Raw genomic sequence first — 26,644 nt, forward strand, 5'->3', positions numbered from 1 at the left:
CTATATTGTCTTTGTATTTCTTCCTGTTCTTAGCTAGTAAATACTGTTTCACATTCATGCTAAATTTATTTTTTATTCAGAATTAACCTTTCCATAACCAATGGCACATTCTATTAAAGCATGTTGTTCAAATTCAATTGTATTAAAGACTTTCCTAGAGAATCCTGAAGAATATTGTCTTGAAAATGAAAAATATATATCATCTTCCTATCTAAATTTCTGAAATTTAACCATTTAAGTGGCTGACTGAGCTTGCAATTACATGCTAAACCAAACACTGTGATCCTCCCATGGGAATGAAAACTAATAAAACATAATATACCTGTGAAGCTTGAGAGTGACAGTTCCATAAACAGTAGCAAAACCGAGAAGACGGACCCATCTTAGGAGAATGCAGCGAAATGTGCTTGGGTCAAAGTACAAAATAACAACCTGTGGGATGAGAAGAGAAAGAAAGAGAACTTCAGGATCAGCTGATGACCCACAGATTAAAATCAGTATTTCACAGTCTGATGTTTAATACTATGAATTTTGACATGAGAACATATTTATTTGAATAAAACTCTAAAATATTATTTTGATCATTCTTTGTCCAAAACAAAGAACTATAGAGTCTCCTTATTGTTTACATATCAGATCTAAAGTCTTTAATTCTAGCTTTCAGGAGTTTCTAGCAATTGCCTCTAAATTTTTGGTATGTCCAAGCTTCACTCTCCTTTATTTCCCCAGATGGGCCAGCCAGGCGAGCTTCCACTGCTTTTCTCAGCTGGAGCCGTGCCTATTCCTGCTCCACACTTCCGGCAATACCTTTCCCCTGTCTGAAATATCCTAAGAGGATTATCCTGTACTGCACCCCATCCCATCCCCCCATCATCTATCACTCCATGTTTATTACCTCACTTAGTACTTGGCTCCATTACTTCACTAACTCCTTGCTTCTCACTCCAGAGTTTTCACTCAACAAATATTAATTAAGCATTTATCATGAGCCAGGCAATATACTAGATGCTATGGGTACAAAGGCCAATAAGAAAGGGAACAGAGCCATATAAAGAAGAAATTGGAGGCTTCCCTGGTGGCGCAGTGGTTAAGAATCCGCCTGCCAATGCAGGGGACACGGGTTCAAGCCCTGATCCGGGAAGATCCCACATGCCACAGAGCAACTAAGCCTGTGCACCACAGCAACTCAGACTGCGCTCTAGAGCCCGTGAGCCGCAACTACTGAAGCCCGTGTGCAACAACTACTGAAGCCCACGCACCTAGAACTCGTGGCTCCACAAGAGAAGCCACCGCAATGAGAAGCCTGCTCACCGCAACTAGAGAAAGCCCGCACGCAGCAGCGAAGACCAACGCAGCCAAAAATAAAATTAATTAATTAATTAATTAAATATAAATAAATAAATATAGGTGCTGTGATAAACATGTGTGCAGGCTCCATGGGACACAAAGGAACAAGTGGCCAACTCTGGGGGATGGTCCAAAGTCCTGTGAAAGCACAGTATGCACAGCCTTTCATCTGCTACTGCGTGGTTTTGAGCAAGCCCTCATTAGGAAATGGTTTGGACCTGCTAAAGGATTAATGCCGTTGAAAAATGTGGCCTTGCATTCTTCTGCCGGAGCAGCTGGCCTGAACAGATTCTGCTGAGCATAAGGTCATCGTAACAGAAAAGTATGCCCACTCCTAAAATCTCCAGTGTTATTTTGGTTTTTCATCCCAAAGATGTGAATACTGGAAAACAGAAAGCATAGCTGGGGGAGATGGGGTGGGTGCTGACATTTTCTTGCTGATATCTGACAATTGGAGCCCCACTCTCCAGCAGTACCAAGCATGACATTACCTATAACTCTATGCTGGCATCTCTCTAATATTTCTACTATATAAAAGTATTAAATTAAGCATTGACAAGACCATTATGATTAAATTCTCAAGGACTGGAGAAAAGACTGGACAAAAGTGTCAAGAATAAATGAGAAGAAGGTAAAAAATAGACGTGGACAGGAGATAATGTTCCTCTGTGTGTATATAGTACTTGTCCTTAATTTTCTAATTCACTAAGTCTATGCTGAAGATAGAGATAAAGATTTGATTTCAGAATTTAATCTACCAGGAAACTGCATCCAAAACTTGATATAAAACCTTTCTTTTATTTTCTATTTTCACAAAACAAGTTAAAATTCTGTAACTTTGTATTCTAACTTTTAGCTCATATGTTTCAGACATAGTTCCTATGCACAAGGGTCCAGTGGTAATTATGTGTTCTGCAAAGTAAGCTGTACTGTTTACTAAGGAATTGGAGCTCAAGGAAGAAGGGAAAACTAGAGAAAGAAAACTATGGGAAAGAAAAATAGAGAAAACTTGATATAAGATTAAGGGATTAGGGAAGCATAAGTGTTCCTTCTCGTGGCAGAGAGAAATGATAGATTAGAAACTAGAGAGATAGGAACCTAAAGTCTAGAATATATAAAATCTCACATATTTCCACTAGAAATGGCTTTAGAGATTATTCCAGCACAGTGGATTCCTGGGGGCTGCAAAAGCCTGAGACTTATTGCAAACTTTTCTATTTCACAACAAGCAACAACTAAGAGAATGAATAAGCAAAGGTGAACAACTATACTATAGATGTCTGCATGATTTTTTTATTTTGAAAGAAAGAATTGCTCTTGAACTGTTTGGGAACTATTGATACAGGTTCAAACTTTTATTTCACAGATAAAGAATCTGAGGACTTGTTACTGTAAGTGAAAGATTGAGTCGGTCAGAAATAAATGAAAGAATAACAGGTATAAGTTTAAAAAGTAATAGAAAACAAAATTCCAGTGAACTTAATAAAAACATATTAGAAACAGTTCAGCAAATAGTGAAGTAGAACTCTCAATTTTGCAGTGTGGTGGTGGAGAATACAGGCTCTGAATCCAGTCTCCCTGGGTCCAATCCTGGATCTATTCTTTATTAGTTGTATGACTTTGACAGACATTGCCTTGCTATGCCTCAGTTTTCCCATTTGTAAAATGAACACAGCAATAATACTTGCAGATGGGACTGTTTTGAAGTTTCAGTGCAATACACAGTGTCTGCTACAGTTAGTATTCAGTAAGTATTGGCTAATATTATTATGAGAGTTGATTTATGAATGCTTTGTTCTAAAAGTTACCCCTGCAATGCAGTATAATTGCATCTCATGAATTCAATGAATTCTTACTAATGCTTCTAGCCACTCCTTTTGAATTCCTATAATCACTTTTGGACTGTATATTTTTTCTACCTTATATTATAGCTATCTGTAGGGGTCTCTCCCTGAATCAAATGTAAAATCCTATGTGCTTTACATTTATATGTAAAATATTTGCTCAATGATCTATTTTAGTTAATTTAATAAATACAATATTATCTTCAAAATAAACTATTTGAAAAGTCCCATTAGGGTTCACTGGTCTTTGTGACTCTAACTTACACGTTCACTAGTTATTTACTCTGTGTGAGGCAGTAAGGGATTTAGAAGCCATAAAAGTAAATCCGATGCAGATTAGGTCCTCAAGTTATCATTTAGAAGAGTGGATGTTACATGTAAATGATAAAAATACTGGCATGATCATACCACATATTTATCCAGCATTATTGCTAGATACTAACTTATACATTTTTGCATTATTTGCACATTTAATTCTCACAATACCTTATGAAGTAGGGACTTTTATTTTATAGAAATGAGGCACAGAGAATTTAAGTGATATGCTCAGGGCCACAAGAGCTAGGAAGTGTCAGAGCTGGGATCTGAATCCAGGTGGTTTGGTTCCAGAGTTCATGCTCATAAGAGCTGCACTGGCTTGCCTCTCCAAATAGTTCTACCATGTGGGGAGATGACAAATGCCATAATACCATGAATTGCATCATATTGAGGATTCAGAGAAAAGGGAAATTTCTCTCAGTGGAAACAAGCAAAGCTATCCCGGGAGGCTGGACATCTGCAAGCGCATGAAGGAGGAGTGGGTTTAAGTATGGAAGCAAAGAGGAAAGAGGATGGGGGCCTGAGACAGAGCCATGGTTGTGGGGATGCCTCAGAGTGTGGAGTGTATAGACAGGCACAGCGGGAAGACATCCAGGGGAGTGTAGAATATCAAGCTTCAAAGCAGAGACGTGGCCAGTTCACTGTAAACTGTGAATAACAGGGTGAGGAATTCAGATTTTGTTCCAAGAGCAGACATGCCATTAAATTTTGAGTTGAGATGAGAAGTGTGTTCCCGAAAGTTACTCTGGTAGCAGCATGCAAGAAGACTGGTTGCCCTTGGAAAGAGAAGAGAGTGAAGGAGAGTGAAGGTGAGAAGACCAGTTGGAAAAAAGAAAAACAATCCCAATCCATCATCTTTCCCACCAGCCTTTTCCCTCTTCTTATATCTTATTCCACCATTCCTCTTTCCTCCAGCTCCCAAATGGCAGCTAGGGTGATGTTTCTGACACCTCACTCTCCTGCCTAGAACCTTTCACTGGCTCCCGTGAAAAAGTCAAAATTATTCGAGCTGGTTGTCAGTAGCTTGCCTTTATTACATCATTGCTTTTCCTCCACCCAAGCCCTCGAATCCTTGCATATGCTGTCCCTTCTCACTGGACGTTCCTTACACAGCCCCACAGTCTCAGCTGTACCTGGCTTACTCCTGTTCAACCGCAGGCCTCAGCCTGAATATCCCTTCCTCTAGGAGGACAAAGCCTTGCCTGTGGTTTAGGACACTGTCCCTGCCTTATGGCAGCACTGGACCCATGGCACCATGTTGGATGGTAGGCGCTGTGACAGCCATGTTTATCATGTTCACTTCTGTAACACTAGCACCGGCAGAGCCCTGGCACACAGGAAATGTTCAGAAATATTTGTTGAATGAAAGAAAAAATAAAGCTATAGGAAAAAGGTAAAGAAAGATGTAACAAATACAGTGAGAGTGGGAATTCAGTCACGCATGGGAACAGAGGAAAAGATGATGCTGAATCAAGAAAATTGAGCAACTGATTATTTGTTGAGGCAAAAGAGAATAAAGTGTCAAAGATAATGTAAAGATTTTAAGCCTGGGTGACTGGGAGGATGATTGTGTTTGAAAAGAAACCAATAAAAGAAAAAGATGCATAAGTTGAAAAAATTATGTTACCTCTGCTTAAAACTCTCCCCACTCCCACCATGTCCTTCACGTCTCAGGTCAGGGTTGGCATCCATGATGCTCCCCAGCACCCCCAGACCAAGTCAGGTTTCCATCTCACTTGCACGGTATTTACTTGTATTGAATTCTGAGCTTTCCTTCATCACACTCATCAAATCTATTTTGATATAATTATTTCTGTAATTCTTTTGTTGAATGTGTCTTACTAGCATGTAAGACATGAGGGCAGGGATTGTAACTGCCTTATTCACGATTGCATGCCTATTCTCTAGCGCTGTATGTTGTAACAGGAGGTAACCCAATGTGGAAGGAATGAGATTAAAAAAGGAAGGGAGGGAGAGAGGAGAGAGGAAGTGAAGAAGGAAAAAAGATAGTAAGTTCATTTTGGGATATACTGAGTGTAAGTTTCCTGTTAAGACATCTTATTCAGATCTAGCTTTGTATTAGTTAATATAATCTGTAATGAGAAAAAAACAAAAACAAGGCTAAGATGTTTCAATGTTTTTCACATCCCTGTATTTAACCTTTTCTTGTTAAATATAATGTATATAAATGTATAACAAATTATTGTAAAATAAATACCTCCTCCCAAATCCCAAGTTAATAACACATTTCATAAAAGACCTTAGTAGGAGAAGAAATGAAGAAAAACTAAGCCACTGAGCTGAAGATTTATGAATGATGCTAATACTAAAAGCTGTCATTTTTCTGTACAAATGACAACAATAGTTGCTCATGCCCACCCACTGATCACTGTGCTAGACACGTTACTTATATTTAAGGTCCAAGATATACTTTATTATCCCCATTTTAAAGATAGAGACTTAATTTTAATGGGGTCCACTGATTTGCCTATGGTTATCAAAATAGGAAACCCATAAAAAAATTCCTTTACTGGAAGAGCTGCCTAAAGTGTATTTTCAAAGTACATATTTCAAGGAAAAACTTTTCCTGTTTTCTTTCCAATACTAGAGGCTAATGATAGATATTAAGATATTTTATTTAATGTGTGAGGAGCAGGATATAAGTGAACCATCTAAGGACCAAAGAACATGCACAAGTGCTGGGCGAATAAGCACAGTGTATAAACTGTTAGGGTTAGGAGGGTGGGGTGAGAGGAAAAGAGACATTCGGGGCCAGCAAGAGAAAACATGTCACAGCAAAACCACTGGTTTTCTTTTACCTTTAATATTGCCTCTTGGGAACTCACTATACTCTGCCTGGAGGTTTGTTTCCCCCAATCTCGTTGAGAGGAAGCCTTCAGTGTGAAGGTCTAAGGTGGACGTACCCCTATGGGCATTTTAACAACTTGGCTCTTCAACACTGGAAGTTTCTTCAGTTGCTTACAAAATTCAATCAGCTGATCTTAGTGGTGGGATGCTCTAGGCACTGTGATTTTTTAAAGTATTGCTGTTTTGGAAATAGCCTTCTGAGCATTCCCCTCATTCCAAACAAATCTGCACAGATTATCCACCCATTTCATCAAATGTGATTTTTTAAGCTAGTTTTGAAGTCAGCTTGATTGCTTATACCTTTTGGATACTGAACACAATGAATGAGGAAGAGAAGAGAATCACAGAGAAAAGGCTATTAGTCTTTTCAAATATGTACAAAATAGAAGAAAATTTTAAAATGATTTTCCTTTGCAAATATAGACACAACACCAGAGGCAGAAAATTGACCTCTGCTATGTTTGCTCAGAAGGTACAAGGCCTGGTGCTTCTGGAAGAATAATGCTTAGAAGGTGGAACCGTCAGCAGTCAGCACAGTCTGCTGCTTTACCTGAAGCTCTGACACTGAAAGGTGTGAAGCTCCTGTTTTAGGCCTGATATTTTAAGGATCTGAGCAAGTTTCCTAATAGTGTTGGACACAGCAGTTCCACTTTCCTAATTGACTCGTCAAGTGTTATTTGCTTCAGTTCAGTGAAACTGGCTGTGAATTAAACCACTTTTATAGGTGAAGAAGGTGTTACATGCATTGGGGTTTCTGTTGGTGTGTATGAACAGTTTTATTTATAAAGAAAGGTTCCTGGGTAACAGAAGCACGGGGACAGATGCCGGTGGTGAGACTTTTGTCGATGAAGCTGCCCTTTGGTAAGGATTTGAGGGACTCCTGGGGCTTTCAGGACTTTCTCTACCGTGTCTACAATTTCCTTCTGCTCCATACAAGGAAAAGTCCTGCTCGTCAAATATTTTCCAGGCCCACTCATCCCTCTCAGGTTTACTGTGCTCCCAACCCTCCTTACTGAACAAGGGAGAATGAAGCTTATATCTCATCTTGATGGAGGACAGTCCACAAAAGTAATACTTGGAAATATCTAGTGTTAAAACCCAGTACTTAATCTACCCAGGTTTGCTATCTTTTGAACTAGGAGGCTGGAAATGAATCATTTAGGCAGGACTAAGTATATTAAAGCACTTTTATACGTGATTTGCTTTAAAAATAAGTAGATTCAAAGTCCTTGAATGTATTCTAAATTATTTTTCTATATTTGGCAAGACATATGGTTCCATCCACAGGATATTTATTTAGGATGAAAATGCATGTCCTGTAAATGTTTAACGAAATATCTAAAGTTGGATTCAAAGTACAAGAAATAGAAAAATACTTAATACAAATTACTACACACATGAAGGGGTCTATGGTTGTGACTAAGACTTTCCACAACCATGGACTAAAACATATTACTTTGCACTTGGCTCCTATTATTCCAAAGCAACAAAAAAGGGATAAATTAATAAACTAAAAATATAAAATACATACATAACTTAAAAATTTTATTAATACATACAAGAACATTTTGGGGTTATTGTGACAGCAGATGAGATATGCCACAGCCCCTCTAAAATTCCCAATGTAATACTCCTAAAAAAAAAAAAAAAGAAATTAAAGGCTGACAGATCTAAAACCTAAAGGCAAACATGACAAGATCCCACAGTCTCAGTAGTGAGTCCACTCACTGCTTGGTATAGACAGTATAGAGCTAAGAAGCACTTTTTAAACAAAACACCACATGCCTCATTCCCTGAACCAGAGTAAGATCTGAAGGCCCAAAGATAACAGAGAAAGATTTTCATTCACACTCCTTGTCAGGGTCTAGCTCTGAGACCCATAGGCTTTTACTAAACAAAACAAACAAATTTTAAAAATCTGGTCGTGCCCTAACTGCGTAGGAACTCTTTCTACGTCAGCCAGTCCTGGAGCCTTCCAGTCCATCACCACCCCTCCCCATCAGCTCCTCTCTTCTCCATCCATTCACAGGTTAGAACTCCCAGGATGCAGCACTCAGAAATGTGATGCTTAGCTCCCCACGGAAAAGCAGAAAAACATGGCAAGGTGGAGAGAAGGGAACAAAGAAGATGCAGCTAGAAAGTACAGGGAGCTTCTCTAGTCTGTCTTCCCATTGCTCCACAAGAAAAGGCACTTGGTGGAAATACCCTATCCTAACAAACAATAAATGTAGAAACAAATGACTCTTTTTGTTTTAAACTTTTATAACTTCAGTTTATGTGTTCAAAAGAAATAATGTTTTGGTCAAGAATAGATTATGGTACATGACTTATGATAGAAGATTATACCATCCATAATAATTGTGCTCTGAAAAATACTAATGAATACAGGAACTCTCTCAGGATTTATGTTAAGTGAAAAAACAAGGAGTGCATAAAATACGTTCACAGTATGATATTGGTAAATGTATTTAAAATGTATTTGTACACATGAATATATATATGTACACATATATACACACATAAGTAAAAGTATACCTATTACCTGCTTATTATTCTTAATTTAACATCCTTAATTTATTCCAGAAAACAGGGCATAAAGGGGATACACATAAAAGCCAACGGGAAAATGTATTGTTCTGTTTGTTCCTATTAAGAAGTCCAGCTAAAAGCTATACTTTCTATAATCATCAAAAAAGCAAAACAAGGGGCTTCCCTGGTGGCGCAGTGGTTGAGAATCTGCCTTCCAATGCAGGGGATACGGGTTCAAGCCCTGGTCTGGGAAGATCCCACATGCCGCGGAGCAACTAGGCCCGTGAGCCATGGCCGCTGAGCCTGCGTGTTTGGAGCTTGTGCTCCGCAACAGGAGAGGCCGCGACAGTGAGAGGCCCGCGCACCGCGATGAAGAGTGGCCCCCGCTCCCCGCAACTAGAGAAAGCCCTCGCGCAGAAACGAAGACCCAACACAGCCAAAAATAAAATAAATAAATAAATAAATAAATAAAAATGACGTAAAATTAAAAAAAAAAAGCAAAACAAACAAAAAAAGAAACAAAAAATCTGAAGCTATGGTTTTGCTTCCCATTTTCTCTTGCAATGCTCTCATGAGCAAACTGCATGTTCCTCTGAGAGAAAAACACATCAGTGACCACAGTGGTGAGATTATGACCAAAGCATCATAGCTAACTTTTTTTGGTTTGTTACTATGAAAAAATTTATATTTCTAAAATGGGCATAAGTTCTTGTTAGGCTTCAGTTCAAAACCTTACTGTAAGTGTGTATTAAGCAAGGAATGACTTTGAATAAATATAAATGTATATACACGTGTGTATATGTCAATATATATAAATTTATATATATATATCTCTCACAAAGTTAATGGTCTTGACAGTGATTCTCCGCTTTCAGTATTAGGTATGCATGTACTTCCTAGTATTTAAATTATTTCTATAATTAGAAAAAAAAGGTTAATTTAAATAAGAAACTATCCTAATATCTGCTACAGGAGCTCAGTAAATAGTAAGACAGCATGGGATAACTGAATCTTTTAGCTTAATCCATGCAGATAGCAGGAGCATAAAATTAAACCGTCTGGGTCCTCTCTTAAAATGTGACTATAAGAAAGATGCAGTTTATCTATGAGCTAATAAATTGGCAGAGAGGTAAAAAATAATCTCTTGAGAAATGGACAAGTTCAGAAACAAATGAGTTCTGAATATGATCAGTGATTTAATGATTCAGGGTTTTGGGGTTTTTTTTGTATAATGGACAAAAATAGTACAAGAGTTGGTAAATAGAATAGTAATGAAAGGCCATTAGAAACTGGGAGAGTTTACTTCAGAATAAAAATATTTGTAACATGTATCTTAGAAATTTTTGCTGTGACTGCTGTCAGAATGATACACCTGCTTCAAAATATATATGCCATATGTATATGGCAAGAGAAGAGATAAGATAAAAAAATTTTAAAGGAAATTTAAAAATTTCATTTGTCAAATAGTGCAAACATATGAGCTGCCTACAAGTCAGGTGGAGGGAGACGGCAGCCTGGTGCAGTGGATCAAAAGAGAGATTTGGAGTTAGCTTTCTTAAGTGAAAGTCTGGGCTCTACCACTAATTAGACACATGACCTGGGACAAGTATCAATACCTGAAGTTCAGTGGGTCTCAGTTTCCTCAGCAGTTTAATGAAAATAATGCAAACTCCTATACTATTTATGGAAGCACTTAATAAACCACAGATAAATGGAGAAATGTCAGTTTTATTCTTAATATAGGCAAATGACTTTTTATATTTTTCACATTTAAATCAACAGTCTGTTTAGTCCTCTTGTACATTTATCTTCAAATGAAAAGAAGCTTCTGAATATTGTCACGTCAGAATGGAATATAGAGGGAAAGGAAAGAAACAGAGAAGGCAAACTGAGTGTCCTTAGTGCAGTGACAGAGCTATTAGTATGATGGTAAAAGCAGGGGAAGCCAGGTGTATTAATCACCTATTCCTACATCACTAATTACTACAAACTTAGTGGCTTAAAAAACACATCTATTATCTCATGGTATCTGTGGGTCAGCAATCTAGGCTTTGCCAGTCTCAGGGTCTCTCCCAAGATTTCAACAAAAGTACTGCTCAGGGCTGGGGTCTCATTTGAAGGCTCAGCTGGGAAAGGATACACTTCCAAGTTCATGTGGTTGTTGACAGGATTTGGCTCCTTGAAGGATGAGGAAACTGAGACCCTGAGTCTTTGCAGGTTGTTGGTTGAAGGCCACTCTCAGTTCCTTGCCATGGGGACCTCTCAACACAGCAACTTTCTTCTTCAAAGCCCGAAAGAGAGTTTGCTAGCAAGATGGAAGTCATAATCTTCTGTAACCTCATTGCGCAAGTGACATGCTCTCAATGTTGATGTGTTTTATTAACTAGAAACAGGGTGGTCAATGGGAGGGGATTGAACAGGCTGTGAATACTAGGAGGAAGGGATCACTGGGGCCACCTTAGAAGCTATCTACCACCAAAGGAGACTCTACTTTGAACTCATCAAAAATGCTATTATCTACCTGTGTTCAAAGCAAATGATTTAAGAAGAGTATAGAACAAAAAGCCATTAAATACCCAGAGCATGCATTTAGAGAAAGAATAATGTGAAAAATAATTTTAAAGAAGACATTTTTAAAAGATGAAAAGAAACCTACCGAGGCTGCCTTCCCCAGTGGAGTCTAACTCATCATCAAGTTCATAATTCTGAGATTATTGCACATGGCTCATGACTAGATGCTGCTGAGGAAAGACTTTTTTGGTTGTAATATTTTTAAACAATAAGAAAAACATGATATGGTCACAGTGCACTGGGAGAAATAATTTGGATCTTTTCAAGTATTTATATCTATGTTTAAATTGTGACTAACAAAGAATGAAGACTTTCATGTTCAACCTGGCAGATGGAACATGTTTATGTCTGTTACTTCTGGAAACTCTAGTTAATGACTGTAAAACTCTGAAGGCCAAGGAAAGTATGAGTAAAAATGACAACAGATGATAGCTATCAACAAAATTCTGGAAGATGTAAAGCAGATGGCAATGTATAACCAGATGAAGAAGTCAAAGAAAGAAGAAACCTGCACCCGAGAGGGAAGGCACTCAGAGGTCTGTCATCTTTTAGGAGGGAACTGGACAATAATAATAACAACAGCATCTCATGAGTGCCTGCAATACTCCAGTTACTCTTAAAGGGTCTTACACCGAACAACTTACTTGCTCCTTACAACAATCCTTTCAGGCAGGCATTAGTATCCCCACTTTACCTGTGGGAAACCTGAGGCACAGAAAAGTTAAGGAATTTGTACAAGGTCACACAGCCAATAAGTGGCAGAGCTGGGGTTTAAACTGAGCCTGAGTCTGGAGCCCAAGTTATCACTACGTGTTACTGTCTGCCTTTACGTAGGAAAGATAGAGTAATCAGGTAAGGACAGTGATCTTTTTTTTTTTTTTTTTTTTTTTTTTGCGGTATGCAGGGCTCTACTGTTGTGGCCTCTTTCATTGCAGAGCACAGGCTCCGGACACGCAGGCTCAGCGGCCATGGCTTATGGGCCCAGCCGCTCTGAGGCATGTGGGATCTTCCTGGACCAGGGCACGAACCCGTGTCCCCTGCATCGGCAGGCGGACTCTCAACCACCGTGCCACCAGGGAAGCCCAGGACAGTGATCTTTGATGGAGGCTGAATGTTGTCGAATGCCTGGTGCCCTAGGACTCTGACCAGCTTATTCATGGTAGTAAACAAGGAGGGCTTAAATTGAATAATGTTGTTTATAGGGTAAAAATAATCTAATAAAAAGAAATGAAAGTTATAACTAAAGATAAACGAATGTAGTTAACAAATGGGGAAATGAATGCTAAAAAACTAAACTGGGGTAATTCATGAAGAGAAATTGTGAAAGGAAAGAGTGACATCCCAGAGTTTGAACCACTGAGTCAGAGAGAAAAGTACAGCCATAATCATGGGAAAAAATGGAAACCAGAAACCAAATCAGCAGTCTTCAACATCAGAATCACCTATGGTGGTGTTAAAACATATGAAAGCCCAGGTTTCCCTTCTGAAAACTTTGATTCAGTAGTTCCAGGGCACAGCCTGAATAATTTGCTTCTTTAAAATGCTCTGCAGGTGGTTTTAACTTAGCAAGAGTTAAGAGCTGCTGATAACCATTTACAGCCCAGCAGCAAGCCACACATGGACCTGGGATAACCACAGCTCAGACCAAGACCGGGAAGGGTGAGGAAAGTGTCCAATGCCTAATAAAATGCAGTAAGAATTCTATTTCTAGAAAAATGCTGTACATATACATGCATACAAAATATGCAAAGATGTATCTCCAGGAATATTCACAAAAGCATTGTGTGCAACAGAAAAACAACGAAAACATTCTCCACCCAGAGGGAAAGGTTTATGTCTGTAATTCATGTTACATCCCTACAAAATGCACAACAGTGAACTTTAAAATAATAAATGGATCTGATTCTGTTGCTGTAAAAACATCTTTAAGAGAAACTGTGAATGAAAAAAACTGCATAAACTATTAAAATGTGATTCTGTTTGTATATACATAAAAAAGGAACATCTGGCTGCACGCTCAATGGCCTATTAAGACTATCTACCTTTGGGTAGCCAGTTTGGCAGCTGAGGAGGTCGGGAAGGAGAGGGGGATTTTTACTTTTTAACATATCTTTTGGTACTAGTTGACTTTTTTTTTTAAATAATGAGAATATATTACTTTTGTAATAAAGGAATTTAAAAATGCATGAAAAGATTCCTAACTCATTCATTGTAATCAGTATAAATGCCTGGCTCTTAATGGGGTCTGGAGGTTTATTCCTAAGTACTGGGGATCTGAGAGCAAAATGGAGAGGTACCCTATGTGATATCTATGAATTGGCATCACATGGAGCTGGCAAGATACAGAAAAATGACCTCAGAGAAACCAGAGGATCTTAAGAACCCCAGACCTCAATAAAGAAACAAAATGCAACAGAGTGCACAGAAAAAGAGTTGAAGTACAGTATTTTGAGAAGAAAGGCAAAAAAAATGGTGAAAAGACACAATATACAATAAGATGATTAAAAACAAAAGCTTTTTTAAAGCTGAGAAGAAAATACACAAAATGCTCGTTCGGTGTGCTTATATATCCTGGTCCTAAGGCGGCCCCTAGCCCTTGGCCAAGGCCAATCCATCTACCTGAGCTTTGTTGGTCATCCTTTCCCTTGAGACTCTTGCATCCACCATTCACTGGAAAAAACTGTCTCTCTGTTCGGAGTCTGAAGATTCTTCCCAATTTGTTGAAGAAAGTGTGCAGAACGTATAAAACAATAGGTTCAATAAACCACACTTAAAGTCTAAAAAAGTAATTATTCAAGCTACAGTCACAAGCCACGCTTGGAATTGGTCAGTCACATCTCCCTCTGTGGGGAAGTCACCAGTGCCAGGACTAATTCTCAATGCCCTGGGCAGAAAGAAGCATGGATTTCTTGAGAGGCAGAGGAATACAGGGGAAAGATTTTAGCATTTGTAGACATAAAGGGGCTGCTCTGCTACTTACTAACTGCATGACCTTGAGCAGCTCATTCTGACCATCTCCTTCCTCATCTGGACCGCTGAGTTAATAATCCCTTCTCTCCCTCCCAGGATGGGAAAAATGTATGTGAAAGCACTATATCAACTAGAGTGGTATAATTATTTCTCCTACACTTATTCCTTCAGGAATGATGCAAAATCCTTTTTCTTTCTGTTTAAAATGAGCATTAGGTGATTACACCTGATCTTTATAAATAATCTCTCGATGGCAAATTAACATAAACATCAAACTGCTATGATAAGGGAACTGCTTTAGCAGCCTGTTTCACTCTGAGTCATCCACTGCCTCACTCCTCTGGGAGAGGAGACATTCGTATTACTCAGTTCCAAATAAAGGGCTGAAAATAAAAATCTAAGTTTAACTGTAGGTTACCACAAAAGCTCTTCAAGAATTTGTCAGTAAGCATTAACCAATGGACTTCTCAATATATTTTTAATCCTCCTCCTATTCACTTTCTTGTTCTGCAGTGCTCGGTTTAACATATAACCATCACAGATAATAAAAAAGGAATCTGTACATGTAATTGTCACTGTTTATTGCATACTTGATTATCTATTTTCCTGAATGGAGGAACTTAGAAAGTTCAGTGACTTGGCCAAGATGACATAGTTTAAACACGTCAAAGGTGGAATTACTCTAAATTGTCAACATTTTGAAAGAATGTCTCCCTTTTTTTTAACATCTTTATTGGAGTAAAATTGCTTTACAATGGTGTGTTAGTTTCTGCTGTATAACAAAGTGAATTAGCTATACATATACATATATCCCCATATCTCCTCCCTCTCGCGTCTCCCTCCCACCCTCCCTATCCCACCCATCTAGGGGGACACAAAGCACAGAGCTGATCTCCCCGTGCTATGCGGCTGCTTCCCACTAGCTACCTATTTTACATTTGGTAGTGTATGTAAGTCCATGCCACTCTCTCACTTCATCCCAGCTTACCCTTCCCCCTCCCCGTGTCCTCAAGTCCATTCTCTGTGTCTGCATCTTTATTCCTGTCCTGCCCCTAGGTTCTTCAGAACCTTCTTTTTTTTTTTTTTTTAAGATTCCACATATATGTGTTAGCATACAGTATTAGTTTTTCTCTTTCTGACTTACTTCACTCTGTAGGACACTCTCTAGGTTCATCCACCTCACTACAAATAACTCAATTTCGTTTCCTTTTATGGCTGAGTAATATTCCATTGTATATTTGTGCCACATCTTCTTTATCCATTCATATGTCGATGGACACTTAGGTTGCTTTCATGTCCTGGCTATTGTAAATACTGCTGCGATGAACATTGTGGTACATGACTCTTTTTGAATTATGGTTTTCTCAGGGTATATGCCCAGTAGTGGGATTGCTGGGTTGTATGGTAGTTCTACTTTTAGTTTTTTAAGGAACCTCCATACTGTTTTCCATAGTAGCTGTATCAATTTACATTCCCACCAACAGTGCAGGAGGGTTCCCTTTTCTCCACACCCTCTCCAGCATTTATTGTTTGTAGATTTTTTGATGATGGCCATTCTGACCGGTGTGAGATGATACCTCACTGTAGCTTTGATATGCACTTCTCTAATGATTAGTGATGTTGAGCATGCTTTCACGTGTTTGTTGGCAATCTGTGTATCTTCTTTGGAGAAATGTCTGTTTAGGTCTTCTGCCCATTTTTGGATTGGGTTGTTTTTTTGATATTGAACTGCATGAGCTGCTTGTAAATTTTGGAGATTAATCCTTTGTCAGTTGCTTCATTGGCAAATATTTTCTCCCATTCTGAGGGTTGTCTTTTGGTCTTGTTTATGGTTTCCTTGGCTGTGCAAAAGCTTTTAAGTTTCATTAGGTCCCATTTGTTTATTTTTATTTCCATTACTCTAGGAGGTGGGTCAAAAAGGATCTTGCTGTGATTTATGTCACAGAGTGTTCTGCCTATGTTTTCCTCTAAGAGTTTTATAGTGTCTGGCCTTACATTTAGGTCTTTAATCCTTTTTTTTTTTTCGCGTTACGCGGGCCTCTCACTGTTGTGGCCTCTACCATTGCGGAGCACAAGCTCCGGATGCACAGGCTCAGCGGCCATGGCTCACGGGCCCAGCCGCTCCGCGGCACGTGGGATCCTCCCAGACCGGGGCACAAACCCGCGTCCCCTGCATCGGCAAGCGGACTCTCAACCACTGCGCCACCAGGGAAGCCCCTTTAATCCATTTTGAGTTTATTTTTGTATATGGTGTTCTAATTTCATTCTTTTACATGTAGCTGTCCAGTTTTCCCAGGACCACTTATCGAAGAGGCTGCCTTTGCTCCGCTGTATATTCTTGCCTCCTTTATCAAAAATAAGGTGACCATATGTGTGTGGGTTTATCTCTGGGCTTTCTATTCCCTCTTCTTTTTAATGAAAAGCTGTTTGGTATCCAAAGTTTGCACTTCCTTATTGGTAAAAGTCAAGTTACTAACTGCCTCACAACCTAAGTAGTTTGAAGTCAGTTTTCTTCGGGTAATTATGCTTCTACATGTAGACACAGGCCTTCTCTCTTTGAAATTCTTGCCGTCTTCTGCCCCCTGCTCCACCCTTGCCTCTACAAGAACTGAACTCTGAGGTCTCTCCCATGCACAGAACCTTCTTCCATCCACTCCTGCCGTTCACTGTCCTCTGCAGTTCCAGGCGCCCTAACGTCACAATTCCTCGACTTCCTCTACCCTTTTGCCTTCCTCAGACTAGAGGGAATCTACATGGCCGTGTCCTGGATCACGTGGAAAGTGGGTATCACCTGGAAAAGCTGTCTTTTGAACCACATGCCACAGGCTCAAGGCCACAGAAAGAAAGGTGTTTCGAGGAATACTACTTGCTTGCTACCTTGAGAACATCTTTATCTTGGTGAACAGAAGTTATACTCCATATTCTGCTACAGGTTTTCCATCCAAAATATAAATCTGGTAATATCTTACCCCTGCCTAGAAACCACTCTTGGTTTCCTGTTTTTCATTAAATAAAAACTACATTGCTTACAATGGCGTACAAAATCCCTTCTTCTATGTCCCCACCATCCTTTATTTGTCCTCTCTTCCAATGCCATCTACATCTACCCATATTCCAGCCACATAGATTTTGCAGACCTAAACAAGCAGACTTTTACAACTCCATGCCTGCATTTGTGCCAGCAATCTTAGAATATTCCTTTCCCAGCAACCTCCCTAATTGTTACTCCAGAGAGCACATATTTACTTCTTTCTGTAGGCTCTTCTGTATTCCACAGGTAACAGTCCCCTTCTCTGTGCTCACAGAGCCTTTTTCCTTTATTACAGAACATATTACCTTGTATTGCAATACCATTTGTACACTATATCTCCTCCACTGGGCATTATGTTCCATTTGTGCTAATTGAATGAATGAATGAAAGTGGTTTTCATTTAGGAATCATTAGCTACAAATTCAGCTACTTTCTTAAGTTTAACAAACTAAATGCATTAAGATAAACTCAGAAGCATGATAACAAGTCACAAAGAAAAGGAGGAGCTCTTGGAATAACCTTTGATAAGAGTCACTGAATAAGATGTGCCACTAAGTTCTCATAAGGCAAGTATAACTAGGATGTGTCATAAATAGTTTAATTTTAAAGGCACTAATCAAAAGATAATTTAAACACATCTTTCTTACTGGTTGTCACAGTGCCTAAAATATCTACCATTAGAATCACTTTTTATATCTTCAAAAAATCCCTAATGAAATGTATCTGAAAGGATTAGAGTGATGACAACTAACTGAAAGCCACTTAGGATAGAATAAGTTCTAGAAAGCATAGGTGCAGGACAGGGAAGTTTTGATGGAAAGTAGAAGGAAAGAAACTATTCATGACACGGCCTACTGCTCAGATTGGAAGCGTTGAGTGAGGCAGCCTCCAGGATGCCAGAGAGAGCTGGTGCCTAGGTTGGAAAGGCTTTGGTACTGATGCTGGAAGAGGTGCTGAAAAGGAGAGGCGCGGACCTTGGGCCTGTTTCCTGCTGCTTCTTGTAAAGATGCTTTCTCTCTCCAGGAGTGATGTCACATCAGAATTCCTTAATTTATGCAAGACCTTAAACAGGCCTTTCGTCTGCATTTATTTTCTCGCGTATGTGCTTATTTATCTGGATAACTGAGGAACACTGTTTATTGGGTATATTTTTAACCTGTCTTGCTTGGTGCTGACTCACTAGCAGTAGCAGCTCTCACTGCAGCCTTGTCTGCAGAGAGGAGGGGTGAGGGCACGTAGCTGCAAAGGCCTCAAAGGGCTGTCAGATAGGCCTCTTACATGTCCGCAGTGTCTAGACAGGTTCTAAGTTCTGTGGCTTCTCATCTGCAACAATATTTCATGACTATAGGTCAGTTTGGGCTGTGCTTGAACTTCACAGAAATGGAATCATTAAGTGTATATTCTTTTGTGAGACTGAATGACTATAACATTCTTGGTGCAGGAGCCAGCTTCACGTTGGCATGAGAGTGCTTTTAGCCTCTGACTTAAGTTGTGAAAAAAATAAAGGAAAGGCCCTTTCTCTTGTGTGTGTTATGACTGTTGTTTATGGCTTTTAAAATTTGTCTCAGGCATGCTTCTGCCCTGTTTTGAGCTTACCTTTTGCCTCTTTTGGAAGCCACCATTCAACCCGTTACACGGTGGACTCACCATCGCTAACCCCTCCAGCCCCAGGGTGGGGACTGCTGCACTGGAATGAACTGATTTTTTTTTCCCTTAACTTAAGCACCTCTACTTTTATTTATAGGAACTAAAAAATAAAAGGAAAAGAGATCTGTTTGCTCTTTGAAAAAATAATAGATTAAATTAGAAATATAAAATGTATTTTTATACCAAATATAAAATATAGAAATTGCCCACGTATTGGGAAAGCCTTTTGGATTTTCAAACAATTTTCACATTATCTCATTTTAGAAGCTACACAGTAACAGATCCACTTTGGCTCAGGAGAGGGAGAATCCCTCAGAGGCCCGAGGAGAGAATGAGTACCCAGACCTCTAGCTGCCATCCAGTCTCCTGACTCTCCCCCTGCAGCCTAAACATATTAAGGGGTGAGGAGAAAAAGACACTGATCCTGTGCGAGCGGGACGAAACTAGAACTCTTGTGTGGTGTCACACTAAGGCAGTTAGGTAAGAAGGGCCTGTAGGGTTGTTTGTTTAACTCAAACTGATGGAAGAGTAAAACAAAAAATATATGCAAACTACTGTTGCTCACTTGCCAGTTATTGGAAAGAGAGGAGTGAGAAAAAAAAAACACAACAGGAAGAACAGGGCAGACCTGGGATGCAGGACCAAGGTCTCATACAAAACAGAGGGAAGTCAAGGAAAGTAACAGATCAACCTCCCCGCTCCCGGCACCTCCACTGGCAGGAAGGCAGGCTGTTTTGACAGTGGCTGTTCACTGGAGCAGTCACCAGGCCAGCACGGAAGATTCCTGTGTTCCCTTTAACCTTATCTCAACCGTCACAACATAGCTGCTGAGGTGTTCATGTGTTTCGCTACAATATCTTGGCATCGTTTTGTGTTAGTTACCCTTCCTTTACGCTTTTACTTTCTGCTTGTGCGAGCTAGTATAATAACACGTTGTAAGTGAAGGCAATGCCTGAGTAGCCATGGCAACCTCCAGGACAGCCGGCCACCCACCCCTCCCTGTAACCCAAGGCTTCCCAGAGACGCCTTCTGATGAGCAAGGGTTTTTACGTTCATGAATTCCGAATTATCCACTTTTGCTTTCATGTTCACTGATTCGTGTGTCCTCCCCTGACCCTTCCCCACCCTCCTGACATATTTATCCAGTTGCTTTAGCACCATCTGTTGAAAAGACTTTACTTTTCATGTTGAATTACCTCGAAGCCTTTGTAAAAAAAATCAATTGACCTTCTATGTGCGGATCTATTTCTGGCTACTTTATTTTGTCTGACTGATCTATTTATCTATCCTTTGTCCAATTAACACTGTATTGTGTCCTGTAGCTTTAGAGTAACTCTTGAAATCTGATACTATAAGACCTCCAGCTTTGTTCTTCCTACATATTGATTTGGCTAGTCTAGATCCTTTGCTTATCCATATAAATTTTAGAATCAACTTGTTAATTTCTACAAGAAAAGCCTGTTGGAGTTTTGATTACAATTGCAATGGCTCTACAGACCAAATGGAAGAAAATCGACACCATTTAATTCACGAACATGGTACATGCCTCCGTTTATTAGATTTTATTTTCTTTTAGTGATACTTTGTAGTTTTTCAGTGTAGATGTCTTGCACACTTTTTGACACATTTATTTTTAGGTAATTAGTGCTTTTAGATGCTACAGCAAATATAATTAAAATTTTTTCATTTTTCAATTGTTTCCTACTATCTATAAAACAATTGATTTTTGTATATTGACTTTGTATCCTACAAGTTTGCCAAATTCACTTATTCATTATAGTTGTGTACATTTCTTCAGATTGTCTATTGTAAATAAGTATGTTGTCTATGAATAAAAACCATATTGCTACTTCCCTTTCATTTTGTACCCTTTCGTTTCTTTCTCTTGCCTTGTTACAACTAGCCAGGACTTCCAGTATGATGTTGAATGGTATTGGCTTGAACGGATATCCATGCCTTTTTCCTGATCTTAAGGAAAAAGTGTATATTTCACTATTAAGTATGGTTTTAGATAGATGCCCTTTATCATACTGAGAAAGAGCTCTTCTATTTTTTTTTCTGAGAGCTTTTATTATACATAGGTGTTGAATTTTGTCAGATGCTTTTTCTACATCATTTGGCATGGTCATATGAATTTTCTCCTTTTACCCTGTTAATGTGGTAAATTATATTATTTGTTATTTTAAAAACATATTAACCTAATTTTTAATTTGTGAGATAAACATCACTTGGCCACAATGTATTATCACTTTTACCTATTTCTAGATCCAATTTGCTAATATTTTATTAGGGAATTTTGAATATATGTTCATGAGGGTTATTTTTTATGTATTTATAATATCCTTGTCAGGTTTTGGTATCAGGGTATGCTAGCCTCATAATATGAGTTGGGAAGTATTCCCTCTTCATTATCTGAAACAGTTGCTTAAGACTGACACTCTTTCCTCCTTAAATGCGTGATAGAAATGGCTAGTAAAGACATTTTGGCCTATCATTTTCTTTCTGAGAGTTTTTTTAATTACAAATTTAATATATTTAATATAAATATGCCTATTCAGATTTTCTATTTCGTCTTCTGTCAATTTCGGTAAGTCGTATTTTTCAAAGCATTTCTCTGTTTCATCTAAGTTTTAGAGTTAGTTGGCAGAAAGTTTTATTGTATCCTTGTTGTTATCCTTTTAACGTCTGCAGAATCTTTAGTGATATATTCTTTTTTATTCCTAAAATCTTAAATTTGTGTGTGTTCTCTTCTTTTTGTTCTTGATTGGTCTTGCTAGGGGCTTGTCAAATTTAGTACTTTTAAAAATAAAATTCTAGCTTTTGGTTTTGTTAGATTTCCCTATTGTTTGTCTGTTTTCTATTTAATAGATTCTTATTTTTATTATTCCCTTTCTCCTACTTATTTTGGGCTTAATTTATTCTTTCTGTAGATTTGTAAAGTGGAAGCACAAGTCATATTTTTTTCTAACATTAGCATTTAATTATATAAATGTCCTTAAAGCACTGCTTTGGCTGTGTCTCAGTAATTTTGATATCTTGTATTTTTATTATAATTCACTTTGAAATATTTTCTCATTTCCATTGTGATTTTCTTATTTTACAAACTGGTGGTTTAGATATTGTTTAATTTCCAATTATTTGGGGCCTTTACAGTTAACATATTATTTATTACTAACTTAACTCAATTGAAGTCATAGAATGTACTTCAGATGATCTCCATTTTAAAAAATGTATTGAGTTTTTTTGGCTATCTTGAGGAACACTGCATATGTACTTTGAAAGAATGTGTATTCTTCCATTGTTGGGTGTAGCATATATAAATAGCAATGTCAAGTGTTTTCAAACCTTTCACAGTATAACTGATTTTTTGGTATGGTTGTATAATTTTATCAAGACAGGGTGTAAAAATCTTTGATTTGATTGTGAATTCATTTCACTATCCTTTTAGCTTTCTATTTTTTTGCTTTATTTATTTTGAAGTTATTATTACATGCATATATATTTAGGATTGTCATGACTTCCTGATGAATTAACAGCTTTATCATTTTGGTAAAATGTACCACTCCAATTTTCTTAGGCTTAGTATATCCTTTTCAAGCATTTAAGTTTTATCTTATCTACTTAAAGTACATCTCTTGTAGACAGGATATAGTTGGGCCTTGCTTTTTTATAAGTGTGGCAATTTTTACCCAGGTGCTGCCTAGTCTGTGCGTAAGCTGCCACAGCCTTTACTCTCTCTGCATGCCTCCGCATCAGCCTTATCTCACCTGGGTCTGAGAAGGTAGTTTCTTGTTTTGCTTGGCACCTGTCCAACTCTTCCTGGGTAACCCAGTGAATTTCTCTACCACTCAGTGGGCTGTAACCACACCTTCTACAACAAGGTCTGAATTCCTGCCTCGGGGACAGAGCTCTTTTCCAAGTTTGTCCTTCCTTGGGTACGTTCCCTCAGCCTTAGGAGGCCACTTAGCGTTCTCTTTATATCTTTATAGCTACTCCACTGTCATGGTTTAATAACTCTTTGTATTGAACTTCCACTGTTCAAATTACTGTACAGTTTCTCTCCAGATTAGACTCAGACTGGGTCATGCCCCTCCTATGGATGCCTCCTTTTCACAATTCATCCCCTCAATTTCCAACTTCTCTAGCAGAATTGAACTCCATCCTCCAACACTTCCAGACACTTAGGCTGCAGCTTTTTGCTTGAGCTACAGCTCCACACACTACATAAACTGGAGAGCACCCTCAGGGGGAAAGTCAAATAATATGGAACCTATCCGGTGCAGTTCTGTTATCCAAAGGTTAAATTCCTTCTACTTCCTGCCTCCTTCGGGTAATTTTCTATTACCTTCAAACAGTTTTGTTTTTATATGTTGCCCAGAATTTCTAATTATTATCTGTTGGAAGGTTAGTTCAACATAAGCTACTCTGTTATTATTGGAACCAGAACTGCTGTGTAACTTTTGTAAACAACTTTAGTACAATATAATTCACACATCGTAACATACATTCATTTAAAGTGTCCATTTTGATGGTTCTTTACTCTATTCACAGAGTTGTACAACCATTATCACAATCAATTTTTTTTTTTTTTTTTTTTGCTGTACGCGGGCCTCTCACCGCTGTGGCCTCTCCCGCTGCGGAGCACAGGCTCCGGACACACAGGCTCCGCGGCCATGGCTCGCGGGCCCAGCCGCTCCGCGGCATGTGGGATCCTCCGGGACCGGGGCACGAACCCGCGTCCCCTGCATCGGCAGGCGGACTCCCAACCACTGCGCCACCAGGGAAGCCCCACAATCAATTTTTGAACATTTTCACCACCCGAGAAAGAAACCTCATACCAATCAGCAGTCACTCCCCATTCCTCCTCTGTCCCTAGTCATAGGCGACCACTAATCTATTTTCTGTCTCTATATATTTGCCCATTCTGGACAATTCATAATGGTATCATGCAACATGTGGTCTTTTGTAACTGCCTTTGATTTAGCACAATGTTTTCAAGGTTCATCCACATTGTAGCATACGTCATATTTCACCCCTTTTTATTGATAATATTTCATTGAATGGATATACCACATCATTTATACATTCATCAGCTAATAGACATTTGGGTTGTTTCCACTTTTTGTCTATTATAAATAATGCTGTGAACATTCACAAACAAGTTTTTTGTGAATGGTAAGCTTATGTTTAACATTTTGAGGAAATTCCGAACTGTTTTAGAACATGGCTGCACTACTTTAGGTTCCATCAACAATATGTGAGGATTCCAATTTCTCCATATCCTTGCCAATACTTGTTATTGCCTATCTTTTTGTTATAGTTATCCTAGTGGTTGTGAAGTGGTATTTTATAATTTTTGATTTGCACTTCCCTAATGATTCATGATGTTGAGCCTCTTTTCATGTTCTTATTGGTCATTTGTATATCTTCTCTGGAAAAATGTCTACTCAGATCTTTTGCCCATTTTAAAATTGGGTTATCTGTCTTTTTATCATTGAATTGTAAGAGTTCATTAAATATTCTAGATACAAGTCCCTTATTAGATTTATAATTTGCAAATATTTTCTCCCATGCTGTTTTTTTCTTTTCACTTTCTTGATGGTATCATTTGTAGCACAAAGTTTTTTATTTTGATGAAGTCCAGCTTATCTATTTTATCTTATGGTTCGGTATCATATACAAGAAACTACTGCCTAACCCAAAGTCATGAAGATTTATATCTATGTTTCCTTTTAAGAGTTTTACAGTTTTAACTCTTTCATTTAGGCGTTTGATCCATTTTGAGTTAATTTTTGTATATGGAGTGAGATAAGGATCTGACTCCATTACTCTGCATGTGGATATCCAGCTTTTCTAGCACCATTTGTTGAAAAAACTATTCTTTCCCTCACTGAATTGTCTTCATATGCTTATAAAAAAATAAGCTGACCGGGGCTTCCCTGGTGGCGCAGTGGTTGAGAGTCCGCCTGTCGATGCAGGGTACGTGGGTTCGTGCCCTGGTCCGGGAAGATCCCACATGCCGCGGAGTGGCTGGGCCCGTGAGCCATAGCCGCTGAGCCTGCGTGTCCGGAGCCTGTACTCCGCAACGGGAGAGGCCACAACAGTGAGAGGCCCATGTACCGCAAAAAAAAAAAAAAAAGCTGACCATAAATATAAGGATTTACATTTGGACTTTAAATTTTATTCCATTGATCTGTCCATTGATTGATCCTTATGCCAGTACTTTTTGCAGTATATCTTAATTACTGCAGCTTTGTAGTAAGTCTGGAAACTAGAAAGTGTGAATCCTCAAACTGTGTTCTTCTTAACATTGTTTTGAATATTCTGGGCCTCCTGTACTGTCATACAAATTTCAGGATCAGTTTGGGAAATTCAGCAAAAAGATAGATAGCATTTTTATAGAGATTGCATTAAATCTGTAGATCAGTTTGACAGCTTAATAATATTGTTTTCCAATCCATGAATTCCATTTATGTAGGTCTCTTTAAAATCTCTTTAAATCTCTTTTATAGTTTTCACTGTATATGTCTTGCACTTTTTTTGTTAAATTTATTCATAAGTACTTTATTCTTTTTTGATGCTCTTTTAATGGAATTGTTTTATTAATTTCATTTTAGGATTGTTCATTGCTAATAGGGAAATTAAGTTGATTCCATATATTGATTTTTATCCTGCAACTTTGCTGAACTTGTTTATTAGTTCTAATAGCTTTATTGTGGATTGCTTAGGATTTTCTCTACCCAGGATCCCGTCATATGGAAATTACTGATTACTAAACTGGGCTCTGTGGAGGCATCCTCAGGGTCAAAGGAGATCAAGCAAGTTGGTTGCTAGGCCCCATTTCCTTTCACCCAGCGTGCCTCGACTTTCAGTAACTGTTATCTTCTCACAGTTAATAGGCTGCAGTGACTCCTTAAATGCATGCTGGCAACCATTTTCATCTGAGCTATGAATGTATGAAGTTTCCTGTCACTGCTTTCACACTATAAGCAAGATGCCATTTTTCTTGCTAAATTAATTTGATGGTGTCTCAAAAATTCATCTAAACACTTAGATTTTACTGGGCTGCATTACCAAGTAATATTATTATCACCTTGGTATCATTTACATATCATGCTAAAATAAGTAAAATGGAGGGATTTACAGCATAGTTATTTTAGTCTAGTTAAAATATAAAGCTTTACATAATATCATCTTTGGAAGTGATTTATTTACTATACATATAGGATTTTTTTTTTATTCCCCTTTGGACTGTTTTATCAAATAATGGTAATACCAGCGAACACTGTTGGTTGTCTACACAAACAAAATTCCCTTCTTCATTACTAACAGAATTCAGATGTTATCCAAGGGCCCATCTCTGTGGCATCCTGTATTTTCCAAAGGTCAGTACATTTATCTCTGTCCCAGCCCACATGCTCTTCTTACAATGTGATGTTTACATGTTTCCTTGAACCTTGTAACTGCTCTGTCCAATAGAGTATGCCGGAAGCGTGTTAAGGGATTTTGGAGGTTAGGT

General features: G+C 38.5%; 1 protein-coding gene across 1 annotated transcript in view; it reads right to left on the bottom strand.

Annotated features, from left to right (window-relative positions):
• The window catches only part of GPR158 (G protein-coupled receptor 158), a gene marked incomplete at both ends in the record, with an annotated part of 307,652 nt that overhangs the window by 38,231 nt on the left and 242,777 nt on the right, over window positions 1-26,644 (bottom strand). The window contains one exon of the mRNA XM_079701301.1: window positions 323-432. Coding sequence (XP_079557427.1) covers window positions 323-432 — 110 coding nt within the window. The remainder of the gene's footprint in view (window positions 1-322; window positions 433-26,644) is intronic.

Source organism: Hyperoodon ampullatus, assembly GCF_949752795.1.
Source record: "Hyperoodon ampullatus genome assembly, chromosome: 3".
Taxonomy (NCBI): domain Eukaryota; kingdom Metazoa; phylum Chordata; class Mammalia; order Artiodactyla; family Ziphiidae; genus Hyperoodon; species Hyperoodon ampullatus.